This window comes from Leptosomus discolor, chromosome 23, assembly GCF_034619465.1.
Source record: "Leptosomus discolor isolate bLepDis1 chromosome 23, bLepDis1.hap2, whole genome shotgun sequence".
Lineage (NCBI taxonomy): Eukaryota > Metazoa > Chordata > Aves > Leptosomiformes > Leptosomidae > Leptosomus > Leptosomus discolor.
The window spans coordinates 6,836,354-6,853,883 of NC_141413.1; the positions used below are offsets into that span (position 1 = coordinate 6,836,354).

The 17,530-nt window shown below is 65.8% G+C and overlaps 2 protein-coding genes across 5 annotated transcripts in view; both read right to left on the reverse strand.

The window, feature by feature from the left end:
* Nucleotides 1-1,293: 1,293 nt before the first annotated feature.
* SORBS3 (sorbin and SH3 domain containing 3) lies at nt 1,294-10,880 on the reverse strand. The gene is made up of 22 exons (XM_086477065.1): nt 10,861-10,880; nt 9,775-10,019; nt 9,074-9,319; nt 7,320-7,525; nt 6,807-6,955; nt 6,581-6,678; nt 6,232-6,539; nt 6,082-6,145; nt 5,869-6,001; nt 5,666-5,759; nt 5,526-5,561; nt 5,311-5,397; nt 4,510-4,565; nt 3,370-3,494; nt 3,202-3,281; nt 3,045-3,091; nt 2,560-2,674; nt 2,350-2,475; nt 1,825-2,265; nt 1,637-1,716; nt 1,454-1,560; nt 1,294-1,355 (listed from the first exon to the last, which is right to left on the reverse strand). Exons 1-22 carry the CDS (start codon nt 10,878-10,880, stop codon nt 1,294-1,296), a joined length of 2,925 nt encoding a protein of 974 aa, XP_086333191.1.
* Nucleotides 10,881-15,449: 4,569 nt separating this feature from the next.
* Nucleotides 15,450-17,530, reverse strand: part of PPP3CC (protein phosphatase 3 catalytic subunit gamma) — a 34,645-nt gene continuing 32,564 nt past the window's right edge. For 2 of the 4 annotated variants that reach the window (XM_086477240.1, XM_086477241.1), the window contains 2 exons: nt 17,033-17,062; nt 15,450-15,677 (listed from right to left, as the gene is read on the reverse strand). In XM_086477240.1, coding sequence (XP_086333366.1) covers nt 15,499-15,677; nt 17,033-17,062 — 209 coding nt within the window. In that variant the 3' untranslated portion in view covers nt 15,450-15,498. Of the gene's footprint in view, nt 15,678-15,843; nt 16,063-17,032; nt 17,063-17,530 lie in introns of those variants that run through there. The other 2 variants (XM_086477243.1, XM_086477242.1) reach the window with 2 other exon arrangements.

Here is a 17,530-nt window from a genome sequence, read left to right on the forward strand (position 1 = left end):
CAGGGGCCGGGAGGTGCCCGGGAACGGGGGGGTGGGTTCCCCGCGGCCCCACGGAGCGTCGCTGCCCCTCGGGGCGTCACTGCCCCACTGCGCTGTGCACCCCATGTGCCCTGTTGCAGCCGCACATGCACCGCTGCAACCCCCTGTGTGTGCTGCTGCAGCCCCATATGCACCATTGCAGCCCCACACGCACCATTGCACCCTCACACGCACCATTGCACCCTCACACGCACCACTGCAGCCCCCTGCATGCACCGTCGCAGCCCCACATGCACCACTGCAGTCCTGCGTGCCCCCTTACAACCTCACATGCAGCGCTGCAAACCCCTATGTGCCCTGCTGCAGACCCACACGCCCCGACGCAACCTCACGTGCAGCGCTGCAACCCCCTACGCACCGGTGCAGCCCCACATGCACCACAGCAAACCCCCACAGGCACCACTGCAGCCCCCCACGCCCCATTGCCACCTCACACGCGGCGCTGCAAACCCCTACGTGCACCACCGCAGCCCCACATTCTCCCCTGCAGCCCCACACGCCCCTTGCAACCTCACATGCACCGCTGCATACCCCCCCCACGCACCTCTGCAAACCCCACATGCACTGCTGCAAGCCCCCACGGGCACCGCCGCAGCCCCACACGTCCCGTTGCACCCTCCCACGCACCACCACAACCCCCTACATGCCCCGTTGCAACCCCGCATGCCCCCTTGCAACCCCGCAAGCACCACCACAGCCCCACGTACCCCCCCGCCGCAGCCCCTCCACGCACCGTTGCAGCCCCACGCAGCCCCACGCAGCCCGGCCACCCCACGCAGCGCCCCATAGACGCCTACCCCTCACGTCCCCCCCCCCAAAGGGCACCCTCCCGCGGGCTCCCGGCGCTGCCAGGCTGGGCCTCGGCTCGGGCTGAGCTGAGCTTTAATGACAGGCGAGAAGCAAACGCAGCGCCCGGGCGGGTGGCACGGCACCGGGCCGGCATCTCGGGTCACAGCCGTCACGGTCAGCCCCGGCACCGGCCGGAGAGGTACGGCCACCAGGACGGTGGGTGACACGGCCCCGGGCAGCGGCGAGGAGGGGTCGGGTTAAGGCACTGGGGTGGGGGAGACCCCCCCGCGCAGTTTGGTCCCTGTTAGAGGCAGCCCCATAGGGGCAGGAGGGAGCTGGAGGCACTTCGTCCCCGTGGGGGGGACACGGAGGGGACGTGGCGGGGACACAGGGTGGCCCAGGCAGGACGGTGGGGAGCTCCCGGCCCAGCACGTCCCGCCGGGCTCCTCTTCTCAGCGCCGCGGGTCACACCGGTGCCACGTAGTTGCCAGGGAAAGTGCCAAATTTCTGCGTCCTCCTGGACACGCCTGGGGGAGGGGGGGGGGAATCAAGGCAAGGGGAGGGTGGTGAGCGGCCACGGTGGCCACCCATCCCCGTCCCTGTCCCCGTCCTGGCGGCCACGCACCCACGAACCAGCCGTCGTCGCACTGCTGCATGACGTCCACCCGGTCGCCCTCCAGCAGCTCCAGCTCGTCGGCGTTTTGGGGCTGGTACTGGTAAAGTGCCCGGTACCTGCGAGACACAGCGCGGCCGTGGGTCCCCTGCGTGGGGCCACGGGGCCACGGTGCCGCCCCCCGGCCCTACTTACGGGGTCCACTGGATTTCGGAGCCGTTGTAGGACGGGGCAGGCTCGGGGTGGGTGCTGGTGGGTGCCCCCGGGGCCGTGCGCTGCGGGGAGGAGAGGGTGGGCGCAGCGTTACGCGGCAGCACCCGCATCCCCAGCGGTGCCGTGGCGCGATGCCGGGGCTGGGGGGCTGCGGTGGGGGGGTCCCTCACCTGCTCAGGGGGCCAGGCCGGGCACCAGGGCTCCTGGGGATGGGTGGCCGCAGAGGGTGGGGGGCCGGTGGGCGCCGGCGAGGGGCTCGGGGCGCCGGCACGGGGCAGCTTTGGGGAGTTGGGGAAGGCGAAGCCAAGGTGGCGTGGGGAGGATGGGCGCCCACCAGCCTCGCTGGGACCCCGCTCCGCTGCCCGGGGGGAGCCAGTGGCAAGTGGGGGACCCCGAGGGCCGGGTGAGCGCTGTAGGGACGGGGAACCGGCCGGGAGCCGGGGGCTGGCGGAGGCGGGCGAGGGTGGGAAGTCCTCGGGGGTGGCTTTCACCCGCGGCTCCTTCAGCACTTGCACGTAGGTGGCGGGGAAGATGCCCTGACGGCTGGTGCCGGAGATGCGCCCCTCGTACCAGTTCTCGTCCACCCGCCGCACCAGGCAGACCCGCTCGCCCTGCCGGTGGGAGGAGAGGATGGGTTGGCACGGCACGGCACAGCACGGCACGGCACGGCACGGCACGGCACGGCACGGCGGTACCTTGCGGAAGGAGAGCTCGACGGGCAGCTCCCCTCGGAAATTGTAGAGCGCCAGGGCCTCGCCGTACTCCAGCACCTGGATGGTGGGTGCCTTGATGGGCTTGGGCACCTCCGTGGGGGGCAGGATCTGGGGTGGGGGGATAGGGGAGGGTCAGCACCGGGGTCTCCAAGCCCGGCTGCCCGCTCTCCATCCCCCCCCCCCGGGGCTCACCTCCACGTAGTTGGAGGGGAAGATGCCCACGCGGCCGTGGTGCTCGCCCTCCAGCCAGTTCCTGTCCACCTCCTTGTGGATGTAGACGATGTCCCCTTTCCGCAGCGTCAGCTCCCTGCAAGCAGGACACTGCTCGCGCTGGTCCCAGGGGGGTCACCGACCCATCCCCAGCCCGGCTGGCACGGCCACCCCACATCCCAGGGCTCCTCTTGTCCCCACCTACACCCTGAGGGACCACAGAGGACTCCCCTTGTCCCCACCTGCCACCCAAGGGACCACAGAGGGCTCCCCTTGTCCCCACCTACCACCCAAGGGACCACAGAGGGCTCCCCTTGTCCCCACCTGCCACCCAAGGGACCACACAGGGCTCCCCTTGTCCCCACCTGCCACCCAAGGGACAACAGAGGGCTCCCCTTGTCCCCACCTACCACCCAAGGGACCACAGGGGTGCAGCAGGGACCCCCCCCAGCAGCACCGTCACTTACTTGGGCGACTCGGCTTGGAAGTCAAACTTGAGGCGAGCAGCTTTCATCTGGGGAGGGGGGGAAGGCGGGACAGAAGCGGTTACGGGGGGACTCCCCCCATCGCAGCCACCCCCCCATCGCAGCCACCCCCCCATTGCAGCCACCCCCCCATCCTCACCTTCTTCTCCTCCCTCCTGACGGCCTCTGCGGGGTCCCCCATGTCGGACAGGCTGGGGAGGGTCGCTGGCCTGAGGGTGGCTACAAAGAGCGGGGTGTCACCGGCTGGTGGAGCTGGGGTGCGTGGGGTGCCCCACGGCACGGCTCAGGGCGGGGGGGGGGGGCTCACCTCTGCTGGGGGCTGCCCGGCTCCGGTCACTGGCCAGCCCCAGGCCACCCCACTCCATGCTGGGGCTGGCGGGTGGGCGGTGGGTGCCAGGGGGGCTCTGCAGCCGGTGGGGTGACAGGGGCCTCCTGCGGGGTGACAGGGGGCTCCTGCGGGGTGACAGCAGCTCAGGGACGGGCTGAACCCCACGTCCAACCCTGCGTCCACGCACCCCGCTCCTGACCCCGCTGCCCTCCGGGGGGCAGGACCCCTGGGGTCCCCCAGGACAAGGACGCTTGGGGGGGGGGGGGGGGGGGGGGGGGCATCGTCCCCAGGGTCTCGTCCCAGGGGTGGCCAGAAGGGACGGGTCCAAAGTTTGCTGGCAGTGCCAGCGGCACGTCCCTGCTGCCACCCAGCAGGAAGCAAGGAGCAGGCGAGCGCCGGGGAGGGCGGCCTGGCTAATGGATAACCCCGCTCCTGGGGGGGGGGGGGGGGGGGCCTGAAGAGCCCAAATTGCCCCCCCAAGCCCAGAGTGGGGGGGTCGGGCAGGGGGACAGCCAGCCCTCCAGCCCCCACGCACACCCTCGGCGGGGAGTTAAGGTAGGTCCTACAAGAAGCAGGAGCGCTTGTTTGTTTGTTTTCCTCCCTCGGCCGGCGCAGGGGGGGTTGCCCCTGGGGTCCCCACGCCACCCCGGGGTGCACCGGCACCCACCAGCACAGGTGTCCCCCTCCCTGTGCCGGCAGGGACACGGCGGTGGGAATCCAAGCGCTGTCACCTCCCCTGGGACCGAGCCAAACCCCGGGACACGGCGTCCCCACACGGGCCGGACGGGGGAAAGGGTCAGACCCAGTCCATCCCAGTCCCACCCACTGGGCAGCCGGCCCGGCGCTGGGGTCCCCCACCCGTGGCGGGGTGTGGTGGGGGTGAGGTGGCCAGCAGTGCCATGGGGAGGGGGGGGGGGGCTCCATGGGGGTCCATGGGGAATGCGTGGAGACCCCCACCCCACCGCCAAGACACTGGAGGGATGGTCCTGCCTGCTCCCCACCCCACTGTGGGACCCTGCCCCACCACTGCCCCCCACACACACACACACCTCGAGTAGGGGGGGGGGGACAGTGGGATTTGGGGGTTCGGGGTGCGGGGAAGCAGCCGGCTCTACTCACCGAGCCGCCGGGGAGGCCGGAGCAGGGGAAGGAGCGGTGGGAGCCGCCGCTGAGCTCTGCCGGAGAGAGGAGCGGGAGGGGGGTGGGAGAGAAAAATTAATCATCCAAGAGGCTGAGCCTCGGCGGGAAGCGAGGGAGTCCAGCTCCGGCTGTGCCAAACCAATAACCGCTGGACGGCCGGCGCGGCGAGACAGGGTCCTAGAGTCCTACGGCCATGGCCATGGCCACCGCCATGCCGGGCCACCGCCGTGGGCCACCGGCCAGCCGGATGTGCATCCAGCCGCGCATGCATCCAGCCGTGCATGCATCCAGCCGTGCATGCATCCAGCCGGACGTGCATCCAGCCGCGCATGCATCCAGCCGGACGTGCATCCAGCCACGCATGCATCCAGCCGCGCATGCATCCAGCCGTGCATGCATCCAGCCACGCATGCATCCAGCCGTGCATGCATCCAGCCGCGCATGCATCCAGCCGCGCATGCATCCAGCCGGACGTGCATCCAGCCGCGCATGCATCCAGCCGGACGTGCATCCAGCCGGACGTGCATCCAGCCGCGCATGCATCCAGCCGCGCATGCATCCAGCCATGCATGCATCCAGCCGGACGTGCATCCAGCCGCGCATGCATCCAGCCGCACACCTCTGTTCCTGCATCCAGCCCTGCCACGCGCGCGTTCAAGCCTCGCAGGGCTGGCCGTACGCCCCGTCGGCCTGCCGCGTCCCTTCAGGGCCACCCAGCCCCGGGGAGGGACGAGGGGGTGGCAGGAGGGGCCCAGGGCGGCGCGGGCAGGGCAGGGGTACCTGGCAGGGGTCCCGGCACGTCTCCATGGCCCTCATGTCCTTGTCCAGCTCCTCGCTGAGCTGCTCCAGCTCCCGCTCCAGCAGCACCTGCGTGGGCAGGATGGGGCTGTGGTGGGTGAGGCTGGCGCTGCCCGCACCCCACGTCCCGGCGGCACGGGCACCGGGACCCCCGCTGCCACCCCTGCCGCCACCCATGGGTGCCATTGGCAGCGTACCTCGATGGGCTGAGCCGGTGGCACCGCTGCCAGGGGCTGGAAAGGGCAAGGGGGTGGTTAAGTGTGGGTCCACCACAGCACCCACCAGCACCGCTCCGCGCCGGGGCTGAGCCCCAGCCGGGGCTGCCGGACCTGCCTACCTGCCGCGGCTGCTCCAGCACCGGGGATTCCCCCGGTTCGTAGTCAAAAATGCTGCCGGGCTCTGCGGTGGCACCGGTGGCACCCCAGCTGGTCCTGTGGGGAGCCAGGAGGAGCTCAGGCCCCCGCAGCCCCCCACTCTGTGGGCACCCACGGGGGACAGGTCCCCGGGTACCCTTTGGGTGCCAGCCTGTGCCACGCTCACCAGTCCAGCCCGTTGGGCACGCTGGGGGGCTCAGCCAGCGATGGTCCTGTCCTCTGCGGCTCTGGGGGGGATGGAGGCACCGTGGTGGGTGAGGGGTTGAGCGTGGGGCAGCGATGGGCATCCCAGTCCGGCTCTGCGGGGACGAAGGAGGAGGAGGAGGAGGTGAGCGGGTGCCGCGGTACGCCACGCCATGCCGCAGCACAGGGGGCTCACCGGGCAGCTTGCGGTGGATCTGCCGGAACATGCTGCGGTACCAGTCACGGGGCCGGTCGACGCTCTGGGGGGGGGGACACAGCGGGGTGGTGAGGGGGTGATGGGGCTGGGGGGCAGGGGGGGAACCCCAGCCCCTGGCCGCCGACTCACCGAGCGCGAGGCGATGGGCATCCCCGTCTCGTCCACCGGCCCGATGCCGTCGTACTTCACCCAGCGCCTCTCCCGCCGCTTGCTGTCCTTGGTCCAGGTGGCCGACCAGCCTGGGGGCTGGGGACAGGGGGGGACAGCCCCGGGGCTGAGCGTGGAGCCGGTGGGCAGCGGGGTGCTGGGTGCCTTCACCTCCTTGGCCGGCCACGTCTGGTACCACTCGTTCACTGGGGACGAGGTGGGCGAGGGTGAGCCCTGGCCCTCTGCCCAGCATCGCTCGGGGGGAGCCTGCGGGGGTGTCCCCGGGGGTGCTCGGGGCAGGTACCTGAGCTCCTGGGGGCCACTTGGCCACGCTCAGCCGTGCCACAGGTCTCCGGGTCGTGGAAGTCAAAATTCAGCGTGTTGGAGCCGCGGTGGCGGATGACGGGCACCTGCGGCACAAGGAGGGGGCTGAAGCGGGGGGCGACGCGGTGGTGGCAAAGGGATGGAGGCGAAGCAGCTCCCCAAAACCCCTGGGCATGCAGCAGCAACACCCCCCCCCCCCCCCCCCCCCCCCCCCCCCGGCCCCACTCACCCGCATCGTCGCCGTGTGCTGCGGGGGGACCCACGGGGGTGGGTGGAAGGGGGGGACATCTTCCATGCCCGCAGCCTGGCTGGTGCTGGGGGGCGGGAGCTGGCCCACCGTGGCCGTGGGGTGCCGGGATGGTGCCCCGGGGCTGCCCGTGCCCTGCGGGGGAAAGCGGCTGCGCTCACGGCGGGTCCCACCCCTGGTTGCCACCAAGCTTTGCTGGAGAGTTGGGGGCTCCAAGAGGAGCCCCAGCCCCACCTCTGGGGACTGTCCCCTGTTACCCAGAGGCGCAGGGGACACCATGGCGGGGTGACAACCACCACGGCACTGTCCCCAGCTTGGGGACCCTCACGGTGCCTGGGGCACGAGCTATTCCCGGCCAGAAGGAGCCCTGTTGCAGGTCCCCCATGTTCTCCATGTGGCCTCAACCCCACCGCGGCCGGATCCAGACCCACCCTGGCCCCTCTCCCCACCCCAGCACGGATAGATCCAGCCCTCCCTGGGCTCTTTGGGGAGAAAACACCCCAGGGTGGGACAGGACGACGGCCGAGCCGCCTTGCCCGTTGTCCCAGTGTCCTGGGTTGGCATGGTGGGATGCAGCCAGCGCCGGTGCCCTCCCTCCGGGGCACGTGTCGGCAGCGGCGTCGGGCAGTGCCGCGCCGGGAGAGCTGCCAAGGCCGAGGCTCCCCAGGGCCGAGAAATACGAAAAGGCAGAAGTATTTCCCCACCCTGCAGCGCAAACAGGGAGGGGAGAGGAGAAGGAGGAGAGAGAGGCGTCGGGAACGCGCAGCCGAGCCCGGCACCACACCGTGACTCACCGCCGCACCGCGGGTGCCAGGCCCACGGCACGGGGCGGGGGGCAGCTGGGGGTTGGGGGACACACGGGACGCCCCCCCCGTCACGGCTCCCGACACCAGGGCGGGGAGATGTTGGGCTGCGTTGGCGTGGGATGGCTCCAGAGGTGAGAGAAGCCCCGGGAAGGTTTGGGGGACACCCAGCGTGTCCCCCGGCATCGCCACCCCCACCAGCATCGCCCGTGGGACTCGCGGATGCCGCAGGGGATGGGTGCGGAGCCCGGCACCGCGCAGACCCCTCCTCAAACAGGGCAGCCCGTGCTGCCAGCGGGCTGCTAGCCCAGCACGGTGCCCTGGGTGCCCCCCTTGTGGGGCAGATGGGGACACCGCCCCCCCCCCCAAGCTCCTCACTCCTGACGCTGCCCGCAAGGCTGTCGTTAACGGTCACCCCCAGCGTGGGGAAAATGAGGCCCTGGGAATGACTTGCCCCAGGGCACAGAAAGTGGGGTGCAGACTCCCCCCACCCCACCCCCCCCCCGGGCACCCCAATGACTGCCGCTCCGCTCCCAGCACAGTGCCCTCCCGCAGCCCCGCTGGGCTTCAACCCCATTCTGCTCCCATGGACTGTCCCCCCCCCCCAAAAGCCTGTGTGTGTTTGTGTGTCCCCCAAAAGCAGGTCCCCGTCGGTCACACCCCCCCCCCCCCCAGCCAGCTCTTACCTCCTGGGTGGTGCCAGCCTCGGGGGGGCCCGTGGCTTTGGGGAGCCCCGCGGCGAGCGGGATGGAGCTGCGAGCGGCAGGGAGGGAAAATGCAACGGCACAAACTTTGCCGGGGGGAAGGAGAAGGGGGGCCTCAGCGCATGGGGGGGGGGGCGGCCGGTGGCGAGAGCCCCCCAGCAGCATCCCCCAGCCGGGCCGGCAGCCGCTGTCCTCCCCGGTGATGGGTACCCGTGTGCCCCAGCCCCCCCCACAGTGGGGTGCGCTTCGACACCCCCCCCCCAGCGCTCCCCACTTTGGAGCGGGGCCGGCCCATTCAGAGTTTCCAGTGACATTTCCAGGGACGGGATCCAGGGAACGGAGCCAAGAAGCTGAACTCATCCCACGCCCCGCGCACGCGTTCCCGCGCACCCGGCCCCCCGCTTACGAAACGGGGTGAGCCCGGTGACGCCAGCCCCCCGTGGGTGGCTGTCCCCCGCCTTGGGATGGAGCCGGGACCCCAGAGGGGTTTTCGGAAGAGGATGAGGAGGGAAACGCCCGGTGAGGGTGGTGGGGTGTGGGGTTCCATGCCCCACATAGCCCCCTTGCGCCCCAGCACGGGGGGCGCAGTGAAAGCAGAGCCCCTGTCCTTGCTGCCACCAGCTTGCCCACGGGTGACCCTCCATTCCCCGGGGGGGACGTTGGGGACCCCCATTTAGCACCTCCGGGCCCCCGTAGCCCACCTCATCCCCTCCGGCGGCGCCCACGTCCCGGCTGCCACCGCTCACCCGCTTCCTGCTCGCTGCTCCCCGAAACTGCTGACAGCCCCGAAACGGAGCAGCCCTGGCCCTTCCCCTGCCCCACGTGCTCCCACGTGAGCTCAAGGCCTCCGTTCCCCCCCACGGGAGGACGGTGGCCTTGCTGCCACCCACCAGCCATCCCTCTGGTCCCCACCGAGACACCCATCCTTTGCCAAAAGCTGCCGCTGGGGACGAAGGGGACGACGATGGCGTGAGCCCCGCCCGGCCGCCACGCTGCACCCAGGGGACAAAAAGGGGACAGGAGCAGGGTAGTGTGTGTGTCCCCCCCCCCCGCCACAGCTCCAGCCGTGGGGATGGGGCAGCTCCTCCTGTGCAAGGGGGAGCCCAGACCCCATCCCTCCCCACCGAGGCGGGGGAGGACCGTCGCCTCCACACACCGAGTGACACCTCTGGAGGTCACAGCTCCCGGTGGCAACGCTTTCCCCGTGGGCAGCAGGGTCCCGGCCACCCCACGCCACTGCAGCCCACCCTGGGGGGGGTGGGAATCAGCTCCCCCCCAGGCAGGGACCAGACTCACCTCCCCGGCCCCATGCACAGTCCCCTCGCCCGGGCGAGCCGATCTCCAGCGCCGGCCCTGCCTCCCTCCCAGCACCAGCCTCCGCTCGCAGATAAATATTTAACGCGCAGCCTGGGACTGGATTAACAAAGGGCGAGTGTTTCCTGTTTGCTCAGCGCGGCGATGCCAGCCGGGAACGCGTGGCCAGGCCGGGAGATGCTCTCTTGGTCAGCGATGCCGTGGGCAGCTACCGGAGCCCCTTGCTGGCGATACCGGTTGCCCACGCCGAGGGTCCCTGGGGCTGGGCAGTGATGCTGGGTGCTGGTGACCCCTCCGTTGTTGGGTGGAAACACCCAGGAAAAGGGTGGGAGAGCCGGAGCATCGCTTCCCCGGTCGCACCCTGGCCGCTTCCGGCAGCTGGGGACAAGGGACAGCCGTCACATCGCAGCCCCGGGAGCTGCGGTGAGGAGCAGGAGGTGGCGGCGAAGGGACAGCACATGGGGAGCTCCACTCGATGGGGAGATGCTGACACCCCCCCCCCCCCCCCGGGGGAAGAGGTGCTGTGAGGGAGAAGCCAGATGTGGCAACCACAGCTGGGCACCAGGTCAACCCCTACCCCAGCTCCCTGGGGCAGATGCCAGAGCCACGACCACAGCAGGAGCCACCTCCTGCCCCACTGAGCCATCTCCTGCCCCACCATGGATCCCCAGGCAGGAGCTGGGGGGACCAGGCCAGCATCAGAGCTGTGACCCAGCAGGACAGAGGTGCTGCGAGGGAGAAGCCAGATGTGGCAACCACAGCTGGGCACCAGGTCAACCCCTGCCCTGGCTCCCTGGGGCAGATGCTGGAGCCACGACTGCGGCAGGAGCCACCTCCTGCCCCACTGGGGATCCCCAGGCAGGAGCTGGGGGGACCAGGCCAGCATCGGAGCTGTGACGCAGCGGGACAGAGGTGCTGCAAGGGAGAAGCCAGATGTGGCAACCACAGCTGGGCACCAGGTCAACCCCTGCCCTGGCTCCCTGAGGCAGATGCTGGAGCCACGACCGCGGCAGGAGCCACCTCCTGCCCCACCAGGGATCCCCAGGCAGGAGCTGGGGGGACCAGGCCAGCATCGGAGCTGTGATCCAGCAGGACAGAGGTGCTGCGAGGGAGAAGCCAGATGTGGTAACCACAGCTGGGCACCAGGTCAACCCCTGCCCTGGCTCCCTGGGGCAGATGCTGGAGCCACGACGGCGGCAGGAGCCACCTCCTGCCCCACCGAGCCACCTCCTGCCCCATCAGGGATCCCCAGGCAGGAGCTGTGACCCAGCGGGACAGAGGTGCTGCGAGGGAGAAGCCAGATGTGGTAACCACAGCTGGGCACCAGGTCAAGCCCTGCCCCAGCTCCCCAGGGCAGATGCCGGAGCCACGACCGCGGCAGGAGCCACCTCCTGCCCCACCGAGCCATCTCCTGCCCCACCAGGGATCCCCAGGCAGGAGCTGGGGGGACCAGGCCAGCGTTGGAGCCATGACCCAGCAGCACAGAGCCTGGGCAGCACAAACACTCCTCACCAAAGCCCTGCGAGCCCCCGGCAAGGAGCTGGGAGGGTGAGACAAGAGCTGGCAAATCCTCTCCTCTCGCTCCTGGCACCCAGGGAGGCAGCGGGAGGAGGGGTATTGACTCAGGCAGGGGCTGGGAGGATGGAGGGGCGAGGAGAGGGAGCCGAGAGCTCTCCCAACAAAAAGCACCCGGGAGCAACTTCGCAAGTGCCGACGTGCCGGGGAGGTTGGGAGACGCCGGCTCGGCGCTGCCCTGGGCCCGGAGAGGGGCCTCGAGGGAGGCGGTGGCTGGAAAACAGACCCTAAACCCTTTCGCCCTTCCTTCCCCCAAAGCCAGGCAGCACCCGTGGGGCTCCTGGCTGTGCCCTCCGCCCCGGGAGCCAGGTCCCCCCAAAAGAAACCAGAGCGAAGCCGAGTGACTGTGTCAATTTTTAACTTTTTTTTTTTTTTTCTCCTTAAAGATGACTTCCAATTTACATTAAGACAGTTCTAACAAAGTCATTCCTTGTTCACAAAAAAAAAAAAGAAATTATATTAAATAATTTCTGCCAATAAATAACATTTTCACCATTTTTTTTTCTCTTTTAAACAGAACTAAAAAAAAAAAAAAAAAGCCAGGGGAAAAAAAAAAAAAAAAAAAAAAGGAGGCAGTCTCCAGGCAACGGGCGTATGATCCTTCAGCATCGAGAACCCTAAAATCACCATCACTGCACCCCGCACGCGTCCCCTGGGGCTTCGAGGTCCTCCCCGGGCGAGGCCGGTGGGCCCCCACGCGTCCCTGCCACCACCGCACCCAGCTGAGACGGGATCCGTGCCCGAGCGCCACCCGGGGCTGGCACGAGGTTCTCCCAACGCCAAAATAACAGGAAAAATAAGATTAAAATAAAATTTAAAAAAAAAAAAAAAAAAAAAAAGAAAAGCTCGAACTCAACCCACCACCCAACCCATTGCTGACTCCCCTCCTTGTGACATGCACCTTTTGCTCTAACATGCAAAAAACCAAAAAATCAAATAAACCAACCCAGGCTGCGAGGCCAGCCCGCGGAGGAGGCGGCTGGGCTTTCCCCGGGGCCACTCGTGCTCCCGGGCTTCCACTCCCGGAGTCCTGTTTGCCAAGCTCCGGGTGGCAGCCGGGGAGGGAAAGGGACAGGCGGGAGCTCTGAGATGAGGGGTCTTGAGAGGGGCTGGCAGGGGCTGGGGGGGGGGAAGGAGGAGGAAGAAGGGGGCGGGGGGGGGGGAAAATCTGCATCTTTCTGGCATTTTTGTTTTGTTTCGCCGCGGTGGGGAGCGGGGCAGGGCGCTTCGCCGGGAGGAGCGAGGGATGACGCTAGCGGCTCCGCTCCGAGGGTCTTCATCAGCCTCTTCCCCAAAAGGTGGTGAAGAGGGGATGGGGGGGCTGCGCTCGGCGGGGGTGCCCGCAGGGAGGGGGTTCGTCAATCGAGGGGGTCATTAGCACCCACGCACCCCCCATCGCTGCTCCTCACCCCCTCGGGATCACATTGAGGGAATGGGGCGGGGGGGGGGGACGGGACACGGACCAGCACCCGTGGGGCTCCTGGGGTGTAGGGGAGGGGGAGACACCGACACCGAGCCCTAAACCGCCTTCCCCAAAGGGCTGGGGACCCTGCTGCGACCCCGCCAGCCGCAGGGATGATTTTGGCAACCGCCAGCTGCAGGGCCTGGGGGTTGGGGGGGCGGGGGGGGTCAGAGCTCCTCACGACGCCCCCACCCCGTGGCTTTGCAAGGGCGGCGAAGCCCAACAAGGGGGTCTGGGATGGGGCAGGGGGGAGCTGGTGGTGCCGGAGCACGGGGAGAAGGTTGAGGAGGGATAAACCACGAGCAAAGCAAATCCCCCTCCGCCAAGGGACGGTCCCCTGCTGAACCCCCACACGCACGGGGGGCGAGCAGAACCCCCGCTGTGGCGCCCATCCCAAAGCTCCTGGCTGAAAAAAAACCCAAACCAAACCGACTTCTGCTTGGGTGAGATCCCAGCCTGGGTCAGAACAACACGCCCGAACATGCACGGGCAGCACCTTTGCACGGTTTGCGCTCTCAGAGGAAGATAACCACACATCGGCTCGCTGTGCTTCAGCAAGGATGCCGTTAGAAAAAAAAAACAAAAAACAAAAAACAAAACCCCCAAAACCCAAGAAGAAATACTCACAGACAAAAGGCAACTGGCCCCACGCCTCAGATGGGGTTAGAGAAGCTTGCTCAAAACATCATCTCGCACTTTTTGCAAAGCGGTGGGCGTGTAAAAAAGGAAGAAAGGGGGGAAAAAAAGAGGAAAAAAGTGGAGGCATGCGACTCAAAAAAGTCTCAGTGAAAACCCAGCGGTCTGCTCACAGCTACGGTTTCCTAAATAGCCGGCGTGAAATTAAGTGACATACGATGGTAACGCGGTTTGAAAGCTTCCTGCAACGTTGCTGTTTTCCCTCCGTCGCTGGAACCGCGGCTTAGGGCCGGAGCACAAAGGGAAGACGGCAAGATCCAGAGAAGGGGGGGTTGGCAAACAGCCCTTAGCAGAGGCTGAGCCCGCTTCACCGGCTGCCCTGGCTGGGAGAAAGCCTCAGAGGCAGTTTGGGTGGAAAAGAAGTGAAAGCTGGCACGGGATTTGCTTCTGAAAGCCGCTGCTTGGACTCTGCAACCGCGGGCAGAAGAGGACGCGGCTCAAAGGACGCGCGGGGAAGGGAAGCGGCCGAACGGGAATCTCACAAACCCCTTTCTCAACGCTCGCTCCAGGTCAAAGCTGAAGTGAGAGAACGAAGCTCAACACACCCAAGCTCCAAAACCCTCGTTGCCGCCGCCAAGAGGGCGTCCTCCGACAACCCTCCTTGGGCTGGGAGATCCCCCTCTCCCTTCTCCAGCCCTCTGCAAAACACCCTCCCGAAATCTCTGCCAGATCCACTCGGGTCCTTTCTCCCTGCCGACCTACGCGAAAACCATCCTCCCTCCCCTGCCGCCGCGGGAGGGACGCGCTTCCCAAAACCGGGGGCTCATTTTTTAGCCAAGCTGCCTCGCCACGTCTCTACGGCCACATCCCTACAGGAGCGACCAGCGCCGTCACCCCTCCTTCCCCAAACCTCCATCCCCCGCTGGCAAAGCCCCTCTGGGAAAGGCCACCGCGCCCGTGGCCCCTCTGGAACGGCCGCTGGCCAACAAGGTCACCGGGGGAAGCCCGAGTTGCCCGCAGTTGGGGAAAGACCCCCCCGAAAGAGGCACACGGGAGGGCTGGGGGGGTGATGCTGGCTTAGGGGAGACCACGGCGGGCGCCCACCACCCAAATCCTGCCCAGCAAGGGCCGCTGCGAGAGCCGGGCGCGGGGGAACGTGCCCCGGGCTCTGCAGTATGACGGGGGTGGCAGGGGAGGGGGGGGGTGTTTCTGCCCACAGGTTATAAATCACCCCCTTTTCTCCTTGAAAATTCAGGCCCTGCGGGTTTCCCAAGGGCCTGCTGATCACTGGAGACCGGAGAGAATTCCTCGGCTCCGGATCAAGAGGGAGTCCCAGAGGGGTTCCCGCCGCAGGGGCAGCCCCGGCTGACAAACTCGGGCGTCCCGCTGGGCGCCCCGAGCCCGCCCGGCCGAAGAAGAGCCGCAACAAGGGGCAGCACTTCTGCCCCCCCCCCCGCCTTCTCCTGACGGGGGTTAGCTGTCTTTTTCTTTGTTTGCTTGGGGCTCCACTGGGATAAAATGGAATTACGGAGGGAAAAGGAGCCGTGGTTGGTCTAACACCGGAGTCCTTTAGGGCTAATCCGGAATATTTAGATGTCACCTTGGGAGGGGGGACGGATCCCAGGCAGCCGCACCACGCCGACGGGCCTTCCCCAGAACCAGTCGCTAAAAGCAGCAGATGCAGGTAGGCAAGAAGCTGAAGAAAACAAACAGCAAACTCCGGGAAGAAGACAGTGGTGAGAAGAAAAACCAAACCAACCCCATCTTCAACGAAAAGGACCTGCTTTTTGAAAGCACAGGCTAACTTAGTACCAAAGTCAACGACCCAAGTTGCCTGGGACTGTTTTTTGTTTCCTTTAATCCCCCCCAAGGAGGTTTGCCTCTCGTGGAGGAGAGGTCAGCTGTACAGCACAACACTTCATATACGCGCTAGCAGTTAGATTGGTTTCTAAATTAAAAAAAAAAAAAAAAGATGGACTTTTTATATATCGAACATAAATAAAAAAAAAAAATTACAAAATGGTCACCTTTCTTACAGAATGGATGCAAACTGGATTATGAACGTGCCTCCAGGTGAAGTTGGTTTCTCCCCTGCCCCCACCCCCGCCCCAATAATAATAATAAATAAATAAAATTCATTAAGTTTTGGATCCTTTAGCGGTGCAAGATGGGGCGCCCGGAGCGTTACTGGGCTTTCTTCCCCGTGCCGTTCTTGTCCGCAGAGTTTGTGGAGGTTACCAAGTTCACCGGCCCATCCGAGTGCAGGGAATCCTTGCGCGGCGGCATGCGCTCGTTGATGCGGTCCAGCCCCCGCGCCTCCTCGAAGCTGCGGATCTTGTGCTGCGGCGAAAACCCACGGATGGCTGCGGAGAGAAGGGCCGAGAGGGGAGAGTGAAGCGGGAGCCGGAGGGGAGCCCTTTCGGCACACGCCAGACACGCACAGGACAGAGTCGGGGCGACAGAAAGCACGTGTCTGGCTGCGGGAGCCACCAAGAGGGGCGCGGAGGGGGGGGGGGGGTGGAGGTTTTTGGGCACGGCCAGCTCGTGTGGGGACCACAGCGCGGCTGGAGAAGGGGAACTGGGCTGGGTCAGAGCAGCGAAGCGTAGGGTCGAGACCCCAGCGACTTGCTCTGCTCCCCGTTTCTCTTTTAATACGGTTTAGTAGGAGGAACTTGAAGACCAGACACGTGCTCAATGTCCCCCAAACAGTGAAATCTCAGGGAACTTTCAAAGCTGAAAAACACGATACTAAAAAAAAAAAAAAAAAAAAAAGAAATTAAAAAGGCAAAACCACAACAACACAACAAAGACACCACCACAAGGCTCGAACGCCGACACAAACCACACACGGCAACACCAGGAGAGGGGAACAGCTAGTCCTCGGGTCACAAACACAACGCTTCTTGCATGACCAGGAGACACGCAGGCCGTCCCTCGAGTGACGAAATCCCGCCGAGGGGCCGGCGCCTCTCTCGTTTCATCACCACGAGGCTGAGCCCATCATCCTCGCGGTGACGATACGGACCAAATGTCGAACTTCTTTGTACCGCAGATAACTTCAGAGGAAGGATTTCGTGCCAAATCTTTTTACAAGGACTTGGCTGGTTCGCAAACAAACTTCCCTTGGTCATCTAAGAGCTCTCTGCGGAGCTACAGCCCCGTTCACCAGTAGCTGAATGGAGCTATCGAGGGGAAAACCTCCCCAGACCTTGGGAGTCTGTTGTTTCTACATCAACCACGGAGAAAACTGCTGCTTCTCCACCCCGGGACCGCCTTGGCCCGCCCGAGGGGGAAGGGCAAGGATCACACCAGAGCTGCACAATCCGCTGTTTCCTACATGATTTTGACCGAGCGTGCCGGCAGCCTGCGCCGGATCGAGTCACCCAGGGGATGAACTCAGCCACGAGCCGCCCCCCCCCGCCAGGATCGGGCTGCAGGACCCCAACCCCCAGGTCTTGAGACCCCAGAGCACAAACCGCTCCGGAGAGAGGGCGCTCTCGGCCTAAGAGGCATTTGCGCTCAGCAACAGCCTCATTCGGGTTAAAATAAGACTGGAACCAGCCCACTGGGTATTTTTTGCTTCCCAGCAGGGGCCCGGTCCTCCCCCACTTCTGGTGATGCAAGAGTAAAAAGCTTCCATAAGGCTGATAAAGCTCTTTAAAATTAGCGCACGCACACACAGAGATGATTTGAGTCTCTCGCCGGGTTCTAGCCATACCTTCCCGTGCCTCTACCGCTTCTACTGTGGCTGCAATACAGAAGAACAGTGGCATGCAAAAATGAAGACAGAGAAAACAAAAAAAAACAAAAAAAAAGAGAAAAAAAAAAAAAACAAAAAGAGTGACAGTGAGTGATCTAACATCATCGCTGCGAACGCAGAGCCCACAGCCTCCCAGCCCCGGGTGGAGATGGCCGTAATCAAAACCAACTGGCAAGAGGAAATTAAAAGAAAAGAAAATAAAAAGGTGACAGGAGCTCGAGAGGCAAGGCTGCAAGGGGACCCCCCCCTCGGGTTGAGCGCCTGCTGAGCGCTGGCACGGGGGAGTCTCCTTTCCTCACGCTGGCTGGACTCATCGCGCAGGTAAATCCGACGGAAAGGAAGAGAGAAGCGGAGAGGTGGCTTGCTGCCGCATGCACGGGAGGGCTCGGGCCCGCAGGCGTCCCGTGGCAAGGACGGGAACAGGCTCGGACGAAGCCGTGGGCCTCCACCTGCGTT

Bases quoted from the DNA above. Each gene is read 5' to 3' on its own strand.
- SORBS3 (XM_086477065.1), bottom strand. From the start codon at position 10,880: ATGGGGCAGGAGGTGGCTCG. The intron at 7,526-9,073 runs GTGAGCGGTGGC...TTTGCGCTGCAG, and splicing joins GAGCAGCGAGCAGGAAGCGG to GGTGGGGAAATACTTCTGCC. The intron at 6,540-6,580 runs GTGGCCAAGTGG...ACCTGCCCCGAG, and splicing joins GACCTGTGGCACGGCTGAGC to CACCCCCGGGGACACCCCCG.